A 10,565-nucleotide genomic window follows, 5' to 3' on the forward strand; every position below is an offset into this window, starting at 1 on the left:
CGTTCGCCTCACACCTCCAGGGTCGGGGGTTCGATTCCCACCTCCGCCTCGTGTGTGTAGAGTTTGCATGTTCTCCCCGTGCCTCGGGGGTTTCCTCCGGGTACTCTGGTTTCCTCCCCTGGGTCCAAAGACATGCATGGTAGGTTGATTGGCATCTCTGGGAAATTGTCTGTAGTGTGTGTGCCCTGTGATGGGTTGGCACTCCGTCCAGGGTGTATCCTGCCTCGATGCCCGATGACGCCTGAGATAGACACAGGCTCCCCGTGACCCAAGAAGTTCGGATAAGCGGTAGAAAATGAATGAATGAATGAATTTTCTTTTCTTTATTTGAACAAAACCCGAAATAGACTCGCATTATTATTTATAATTTCTCTAATACACATTACATGTTATTCCACTCATTTACACAATTTATTTTAAAATAAATTGAATTAAGGATTAGGTCAGTATTTTCCCTGAGTTGTTTAAAGTGCTTTTACAGAGTTTTTACCTTGTTATTTTATTTAGGTAAATTCCTCACTTTTTGAAATAGGTTTTCCAAATAATGAGTTAAACCCAAGTGAAACATTTTGTGTATCTTCTTATATTTTATTTAAATTAATAATTATTTTAAACACTATTTGAATTTTCTGTCAGCATTAGAAATAAAGCCCTTCTTATCACAATGAGGTACTACTGATATTTTCCTCTGTGACTGTTTTAATTAGAAAACCAGAAGAAATCTAAGAAGCGTTCGTCCAGATTGACGACCAAATTACCGACAGGGCTTCTGATCTTAAACATTTGTTTTCTACATGTTTATTTCCAAAGTCAGAATCAGTGTGGGGTAAAATATCTACACAGAAACCATGTTGATTCGACATGCTGTGTGCAGCTATAGATAAAATCGGCCTTTCCATACAGTATAAAACAAACTCACATGTTGATCTGTTGAACATTTAGTCCGTATTAAAAGCATACCGGGGTTTAATCCAGGACTGGCCATGACATGATAAGGTCTTCATTCCGTTCTGTCTCCTGCTTTCGCTGGTCACACGTCCCTCATGTTGTGTGAGATGCTCAGGACTCTTCCTTTCCCTGGTTTCATGTTCATGCTGAATAATCTGAGAAACAAAATAAGTCATAATTACATACACTGTATATGTAAAGCTGATGTTTTAGCATTTATTGACCTTTTAACTATATCGTGTCCTGTTCAGGTCAACGTTATCCATTTGAATTTGTTACTTAAAGTGAAATAATACTAAAAAAAAAAAATCAATATGCATCTGTATGTGTTTGACTAATTGTCTCTATCTACTGAACCTGAGAAAAGAGGAGTTAAATTTTTTGATACATCTTGAACACCTCACTTTATTTTCTCACTCCATTGCTTGATCATCTCGGTTAATAACAGTCTCTCATGCATCAGTGTTAGTGCAGTGGAGACCCAGTCAACACAGTCTAGTGATGAATGAACTGCTACACGATTAAATGAACACCACAGAGTTCAATACAGTTGTACAATACGTTTTCCAGAGATCCAGTGACACAACACTCACGTGTTAAATAATTTGTAGGAACGTATTGATCACTGCGCATTTTCCTTTTTAAACATTAACTTAATGCTTTCCGACATTATGTTTCAAAATCACTGAGTTCGGATTGACAGCTGAGGTGTTTGTGCAGGAAGATGACGGTGTGTGCATGAACCTGGTTGTGATGTGGCACGGTGTACACACTCTCTTCCACACCGTGATCCACACAGCAGTGCGCAGAGCAGGACTTCCCCATATGTAAAGCGCAGAGGTGCTGAGCGCGTTAAAGCGCGCCATGATCGCAAACACGTTGGTCGCTTCGTTCTTAAAGCGCAGCCCGTCGTTGGAGAGATATTTCACCATGATATTCACAAAAGAAGGACACCACAGTGACAAAAAACAAATCACCACGAAAATGATGAGGTGCAGTGATTCTTTTTTGCTGTCTCTGTCCGGACTGGGCGCCTCGCGCCGGAGCTGGTGTTTGGCGATGATGTATAACTTAATGGTCATCAAGACTTTAATCACAACTATTATCTGCAACGTCATGACGCCAAAAGCGCTGAGTTTGACAGCTTGTGCAACTGGTAAAACGTTCTGAATAGTCAGTATTAAGTAGGTATAAACCCAGCAGAACACACAACAGGAGATGACAAACCCGCGCGTAATGAAGCGCTTATAGAAGAACGGATGTCCCACCGCCAAGTAGCGGTCAAACTGCGCGAACAGAAACGTCATTACGTTCACCCCTAAAAACGAGGGCAAAATGTAAAAGGTGCTGTTTCTAGACGGATAACCCTCCTGCACGTCGAACAGGCCGAGGTAATAGACAGAGATGCCGGTGAGGGTGTCGCTAATGCTGGTATTCAGCATGAAGATGAAGCGGTTCTGGTGGCGCAGCGCTCGGGTGCACAGGATCCCGAGAACCACAGAACCCGCCAGCAGAGCCGCGCATGTGGCGAACACTATGTGGTAAGTGAAAAGGAAAAAATCTCCCAGACTTGTGAAGTCAACTGAGAATGAAATGGTGTAATTTAAACTAGACATTATTTTAACTGAAGGCGAGGAGACCGAGGAGACCCGCTCGCCGTCCAAGAACACAGGACTGGGTGGTGTTATATGAGCTGTCTGCAGAGACCTGTGGGACACAAACTCACCTGTTCAACAAATCGTCTGGCAAAATGCCACATGAGAGCAAGCCATCACTTTGTAAATGTGATGGATCACTGTTAAAGTGTTAAGAAGTGCTATTATTTATGATCTGGTTCAGACCATAGAGGCCTGTTGCTGTGCTAAACCATGTAGGCCTTATGTGCCCTGGCTATGACTGCTCCATCGATTATTTACATATTATAAGGTTTTATTACCATTCAAGTTGTAATTTATTCATTAATCTTGAATAACTGCTTTAGCAAAGAAAAGCCATAAATTCACAGACAGAACGTGCAAAAATCTCAACACAGAAAGTAGACCAAAGGACCAAGGAACTGTGTAGTGACAGAGCTACTGGCTGCACAATCGTGCCACCCTGAATGTTTTACAAATAGCCAACCACAAGACCATTTAAGTGACCGGTGTCCAGATCAGGACACAATCTTACTTTCATACCCAGGTGTAAGTGTGTAAGTAAAGGCAACAGAATTTATTATACACTTAACTGATCAATTCATTCATTCATTCATTCATTCATTCATTCATTCATTCATTCATTTTCTACCGCTTATCCGATCTACTCGGGTCAAGGGGAGCCTGTGCCTATCTCAGGCGGCAGGATAGCCCCTTTATGGAGGGCACACACATACTCATTCTGATCAATTCAATTTGTTTAAATAAAAAAGTGTAAGGACTTCATTTAACAAGAAGACACCTGGTGAACGTCATGCACCCATAGTTTTAGATAATATAACATGCTTCAGGAGAAGAGATTAAACATGAGGAAATCTAATGTTTTGTGCACTCATCTTTATCAAATTATTACATTGAAATATTTAGAAATAGTGCATATATTGTAGTACATTTACTTTCTGAAAATTCTGAAGCCATGTGTTTATTTAGTATTTTATCTGGAAGATAAGAACACATCTTCAATTCGGTCTCAGACCTTTAGTGACACAAACTTACTGTCTTTGCAGCCAGTGCCAAGTTCAGTCTAATAATTTCACACATCTGCTTCATGGTGGCTTAGTGGTTAGCATGTTTGCCTCACACCTCCAGGGTTGGGGGTTCGATTCCCGCCTCCGCCTTGTGTGTGTGGAGTTTGCATGTTCTCCCCGTGCCTCGGGGGTTTCCTCCGGGTACTCGGTTTCCTCCCCCAGTCCAAAGACATGCATGGTAGGCTGATTGGAATCTCTGGAAAATTGTTCGTTGTGTGTGTGTGAGTGAGTGAATGAGAGTGTGTGTGTGCCCTGTGATGGGTTGGCACTCCGTCCAGGGTGTATCCTGCCTCGATGCCCGATGAAGCCTGAGATAGGCACAGGCTCCCCATGACCCAAGAAGTTCGGATAAGCGGTAGAAAATAAATGAATGAATGCTTCCACAATATTAATCTGGGCTGCTCATTTTTATCAGGTGATAAAGGTGATCAGCTCACGACACAGCACACAGTTTACAAAGTGTTCCGTTGGATTGTGGGGGTTGTGATCGTTCCTAGAAACTGAAGGATGTATCATGGAGTTCTGTGTCATTATGCATGAGTTTGTTTTGGAAAGAAAAATCCATCAGCTATTAGAGACTAGAGACTGAGTTATATTATTCCTGAGGCCTGTGATTCAGATGTAGACGGCTCAGTCATCAATGTGGTAATACAACAACAACCAAACTTGGTGTAAAATTAGTCATTACTGAATTAGCACAGAGTCTTTAATACTGTGATGTAATGTATACTGTTATATAAATTATTATTATATTTAGAACTGAAGTTGTAGTATTATGATACTACTAGCTGTTGACTAAGTTAGACAATTTTTTTTAATATATCAATTCAGAGTGTTGTAAATGATGTTTTATTATTATTATTATTATTATTATTATTATTATTATTATTATTATTATTATTAATGTATCACAAAGGAATTGCTTTGATCTTAAACACTTGAAGGTATGATGCCAGACTGTGACCCTAAGTCTAACCCAAGGCTTTGCACATTTTCCGCATGGTTTCTTCTCTCTCGTTCTGTTGATGAATCTGAATCTGGACACGAGCCCAATTAAGAGAGCTTTGTTTACAGCCTGCTTTATCTCTTGGGCTGCTGACTGTCAGTCCCACCCCAGTCCTTCTGCTCCCGACGGGCTTTAGATGTTTTGACAGGTTTGAAAGAGCACAGAGGACCTCAGAGGAGTCGATTTAAACGCTCTGTGCAGCACCAACACGTGCATCCAAATGAGATGTCCACATCTGTGTGTTTACTCCTCTGATGGCTTTGCTTACGCATGGCCTCCCTGATTAAATCCAATTCTTCTGCTTTGGGCCTCAACCCCGTTCTGCCCCTAAACAGCTTCGGGAACGTGCTGCTGTTCCTCTTTGGTATTTTTCTATCTACGGCTATAATCTTTCTCAACGTGTCCGTTTTCGTGTCCATTTTGCTAAACAAGTCTCTTCGTGGCGAGAACCGCTTCATGTACATGCTGAGTACGTGCCTGAGTGACGTGTGCTCGGGAGTGTCGTACTACTACTGCGGCGTGCTGGACGTGCGCGACAGCTACGACTCTCCCACTCGCACTTACTACGTAGCTCCCACTTTTTTGGGTCTGTCCTACATGGCCATTTTAGCAGCTCAGGCTGATCGTTACCACGCGGTGTCCGCGCCATTTAAGTACGCACAGCGCATGACGCGCGGCCGGACGCTGGCAGTGATCGCGTGCTACTGGGTTTACGCGTTCGTCATCGTGGCCGTCAATAACCTTGTGACGGTGGGCATTGCCAAGCAGGTCACAGGCTTCGGCACTTTCGTGAGCAACATTTTCACTGTGATTATCATGATCGGGCTGAACGTGCGCCTGTTCCTCATCGCCAGATTCCAGCTGGAACGCGAGCCGCCGAGCGCAGAGCGAGAACACAAGCGGGCGTCCGTCTATCTCATAGTCATCGTAGCCGTGTGCTTTCTTATAGCATGGCTGCCAATATTCCTGCACATCATCGTGTGTAATTTCTCGGGCACCACGTGCTACTCTTTCCGAAACGAGGGCTCAGACCCGCTGCGCATTTTGCCGCGCGTAAACGCCGTTCTCACACCCGTGCTGTACATTAGGGGCTGCGCGGGGATCCGAGACACCCTGCTCTCCAAAGTGTGGAAAGTGTGCTACAGACACACAGGGTAAAACCAGGATGAATCAATCTCTCTCTCTCTCTCTCTCTCTCTCTCTCTCTCTCTCTCTCTCTCTCTCTCTCTCTCTCTCTCTCTCTCAGGTGCAGAGTAAACGGTAGAAATATTTGAACAATAATAAAAAATATGTTCAGATGCACTGACACTAAAGTGTACACAAACTGTTTTCTAATTGATCAGACCCAGAACCTACAGACAGTCAAAACAGCACAAATGGCACTTGGGTCATTAACTGTGCTTTTACAGTAACCCAGAAGTCATACTGAATGTATCATGGCTCTGGTTAATGTCATATTCTAAACGATCATTTTTATGACATTAATGATGTTGCTGTTACTCTGTAGTTAAACTGACTAAATTCTGTGATGTAAAAAAGGCCACATCAGAATACATGCAGAGCATTTTTATGTCAGCTATAGATTACACAGTGAACAAAGCTTCACAATGTTATGGGTGACTGTAAGACTATATTTATCCGCTGTTATATTAGAATATAATAAAAAGCTTTCGGCAGCCGTGATCTTTTAAAGCACGTTGCTGAATACTGTGGTGACTGTCATTACATTGAAAAGAATTGGGTTTATATTTCACATTGTTTCACGCTGAACTGCATTAATCATACACATCAAAAATGACCACACATCCTTTTGTTAGATCAGCTGTAGTGAGTTTAATTAAACTCTGATATATTATTCTATAGTTCATTTCATCTCCTCTTATCTTTTTTTCTCTCCAGAGTTTATCCGAGGTCTCAGAAGAGGTCCGTCGCACCCAATATCCAGTGTGTTTCTATGGTGTGCAAATAAGAGAAAAGTGAAACTAAGTAAAAAATGCAGTGTCTTTGTGATAAAATAAACTTCTTCGGTTTAATATAAGATAGTTATAAAGACTTTATGTGCAGAAGAAAGCAAATCATAATGTAAGTTATGGATAAATGCGTAATATTTAGACTATTGACAATGTTGTCGACATCAGAGCAGTACATCTCTGTTTTAATGACATATTTTTTGTGCATTTTATTTTTTTTTAGAATTTAAACATGATAAATTTCTCTGATCCTGCATACGACCGGACTTAGAATTCTAGACCAGTGCTGGCAAACGTTTTACATCATGTTAATCTAATACAAATGATTATTTTGCCCTAGTTTGTATGAATCGTTCATGCAGTCGTCGCTATACACAGAACACTGCTACTATGAGCGGGATGTAAAATAGCATGACATCATAAAGTTTATTGAATATTAGATGATTATTTAATAATAAATAAATCTATGTTTTCATAATCATGTTTACGGTTTCATGTCATTACTTTTCTTCACTTAATTAGAGGTCGAGATATGTCTGTGTCCTATTAAGGCCTTCCATTGGGGTTTATTATCTTCAGTGTATATACTGATTTATAATTGCATAAGAAATGTAAAAAAAAAACTTAAAAAGTTAAGTAAGAAACATGAATCGCACCACAACGAACGATACTACAGCTAACTAAAATGGTATCGGCGTCTTTATGCTTAACACAATTTCAATTTGAAATCAATAAACGCAAATTCATTCCTTGGCACTGGCTTGCTCTGGTCTGGCTGGGATAAATGTCTAAACTTATATACAGAATTTAGATATTTCTGTGACAATGGCAATTGTTTAATCTGCCATATAAAATGAATGAATTAAATTGAATTCTGACACAGATTCAGTAGCTTCTCTACATCTGTTGACAGGATTAATTAATCACAATATGATGTTTTCTATCATTGATAAACTTTTATGTGAATTACTAACAATGTCACAGTTATTCATTCATTCATTCATTTCCTACCGCTTATCCGAACTTCTCGGGTCACGGGGAGCCTGTGCCTATCTCAGGCGTCATCGGGCATCGAGGCAGGATACACCCTGGACGGAGTGCCAACCCATCACAGGGCACACACACTCACACACACACACACACACACACACACACACACACACACACACACACACACACACACACACACACACACTACAGACAATTTTCCAGAGATGCCAGTCAACCTACCATGCATGTCTTTGGACCGGGGGAGGAAACCGGAATACCCGGAGGAAACCCCCGAGGCACGGGGAGAACATGCAAACTCCACACACAAGGCGTAGGCGGGAATCGAACCCCCGACCCTGGAGGTGTGAGGCGAACGTGCTAACCACTAACACCCCCCCACCGCCGCCGCCCAATTTCACAGTTAATATTTTAATATTATTAATGAACAGAAAAGCAAAAAGTGGAAAAACTTGACAAAACAACTCTTTACTATGTGCACAGTCAATGTACAAAATGCATTCACTGGTTGATTTCTAGAGGTGATATAAATGGTTAACAGATATTTCGTTTAGATTCCTGCTTGCAGAAACCCACAATACAGTTTATTCTACATAATACAATAAAAATATTTTATTTCATTGGAAGAACATTTTGCTTTTGGCACATGGGCTCAGCGGCATGTTCTTCTTGCCTCCGTGTGTGCGGATTTATGCGTATTGTGCACAAATACAAATACACGGATTTACTAAATCTATCTGCCAAACAAAAAAGACCTTTTCAGTCTTTGAAATTGTTAAATAAAGTGTCTACAATTAAATGAAAAAATTAGTGACGTGACGTACGGCTAAGTGCGGTGACCCGTACTCAGAATTCGTTCTCTGCATTTAACCCATCCAAAGTGCACACACACAGCAGTGAACACACACACACACACACACACACACACACACACACACACACACACACACACACACACACACACCGTGAACACACACCCGAAGCAGTGGGCAGCCATTTATGATGTGGCGCCCGGGGAGCAGTTGGGGGTTCGGTGCCTTTCTCAAGGGCTTCTCAGTCATGGTATTGCCGGCCCGAAACTCGAACCCACAACCTTAGGGTTAGGAGTCAAACTCTCTAACCATTAGGCCATGACTTCTCCAAATAGGGGAATTTCTACAAATACATTCATTAACATTTTCCTTCATAGTAAATACGAGATAAATATAACTATAGATTTAATATGATAAGATATAACTTTTGATTTATGTAAGTAAATTTTATTCATTGTGGATCAAAACAGGGACTCTGAGAGGGGGTAATATAACTTGGTGTGTTCTTTGACAAGGTACTCACTCACTCATTTTCTCTCATTTTCTACCGCTTATCCAAACTTCTCAGGTCACGGGGAGCCTGTGCCTATCTCAGGCGTCATCGGGCATCGAGGCAGGATACACCCTGGACGGAGTGCCAACCCATCACAGGGCACACACACACTCTCATTCACTCACACACTCACACACTACAGACAATTTTCCAGAGATGCCAATCAACCTACCATGCATGTCTTTGGACCGGGGGAGGAAACCGGAGTACCCGGAGGAAACCCCCGAGGCAGGGAAAGAACATGCAACCTCCACACACACAAGGTGGAGGTGGGAATCGAACCCCCGACCCTGGAGGTGTGAGGCGAACGTACTAACCACTAAACCACCGTGCCCCTGACAAGGTACTTTTTATTATTATTTCGATGCTCTAATAACATTAAGCCAAACAACCTTTTTGACTCAGCATTTTTAAGGTCAAATAGAAAATTAGAATGTCAGCGAAAGTGATGTATTTGTATTAACTCCACAGTAACCATCTCAGAGACATGATGTTTGGAGGCCGTGGGGCTCATTATCTCTATACACTGGTGATGTTAGCAGATGTCAGAACCTTGTGTTGTTTTAGCTCTGTTTGATTAACCACAGTAAAAATACCCAGTGATGTCAAGAAGAATGTCTTTCTCTCTCTCTCTCTCTCTCTCTCTCTCTCTCTCTCTAAGGTGTTAATGTTTCCACATAACAGTCATACTAAGATAAACAGCAGTGACAAGGTCGTGCTTTGCGTGCATTTTAAAGGGTATCAAGATGCCCAGGTAGACGTGTGGAGCTCTTAATTCATACCCAGGGAGCAATTAGTACCTATGATCACCGATGATTAGGGATAAATGTGTGTGAGTGCATATGTGCATATGTCAAACCAAGTAAATCAAGTACTGACCTCAGGGGGAAAACAGGTCACACAACAGACCGCAGGTCTCTGGAGTATTAAATATTTCCTAAACAGAATAAAAGGCAGTCTTGGTGTTGGCTTCAAGTCTTTGTGTTTGTTTGTATAATTGACTTAATTGTCAGAAGATAATGACTTCATCATGCTGAGGGACATTTTGTGATTGTTTTACAGACATGATTTTGTCCGCATGAGTGAAAGCGTGTGCTTTTAATAATTCCTACAAAGAACAAAAAGCGATTTAAGCAATTAGAATGTACTTTATAAAAACATGAGTTGTCTACTGAAATGAAGCAAACATCACTTTAACCTGAAACTAACTGCTCATACTCGTGTATGTATAATATAATATAAACACAGAACAAATCTCATTCATTCATTCATTCATTTCCTACCGCTTATCCGAACTTCTCGGGTCAAGGGGAGCCTGTGCCTTTCTCAGGCGTCATCGGGCATCGAGGCAGGATACACCCTGGACGGAGTGCCAACCCATCACAGGGCACACACACACTCTCATTCACTCACACACACACTACGGACAATTTTCCAGAGATGCCAATCAACCTACCATGCATGTCTTTGGACCGTGGGAGGAAACCCCCGAGGCAGGGAAAGAACATGCAACCTCTACACACACAAGGTGGAGGTGGGAATCGAA

General features: G+C 41.7%; 2 protein-coding genes across 2 annotated transcripts; one reads left to right on the top strand and one right to left on the bottom strand.

The window, feature by feature from the left end:
- Positions 1-894: 894 nt before the first annotated feature.
- Positions 895-2,594, bottom strand: LOC113639167 (glucose-dependent insulinotropic receptor). The gene is made up of 2 exons (XM_027140889.2): positions 1,693-2,594; positions 895-1,103 (listed from the first exon to the last, which is right to left on the bottom strand). Exons 1-2 carry the CDS (start codon positions 2,562-2,564, stop codon positions 1,031-1,033), a joined length of 945 nt encoding a protein of 314 aa, XP_026996690.1. The 5' UTR covers positions 2,565-2,594; the 3' UTR covers positions 895-1,030.
- Positions 2,595-5,042: 2,448 nt separating this feature from the next.
- LOC113639166 (melanocortin receptor 4-like) lies at positions 5,043-7,046 on the top strand. The gene is made up of 2 exons (XM_027140888.2): positions 5,043-5,830; positions 6,576-7,046. The coding sequence occupies exons 1-2, from the start codon at positions 5,133-5,135 to the stop codon at positions 6,643-6,645; spliced, it is 768 nt and encodes a 255-aa protein (XP_026996689.2). The 5' UTR covers positions 5,043-5,132; the 3' UTR covers positions 6,646-7,046.
- Positions 7,047-10,565: the final 3,519 nt, after the last annotated feature.

The sequence above is a fragment of the Tachysurus fulvidraco genome, chromosome 10 (genome assembly GCF_022655615.1).
Source record: "Tachysurus fulvidraco isolate hzauxx_2018 chromosome 10, HZAU_PFXX_2.0, whole genome shotgun sequence".
NCBI lineage: Eukaryota > Metazoa > Chordata > Actinopteri > Siluriformes > Bagridae > Tachysurus > Tachysurus fulvidraco.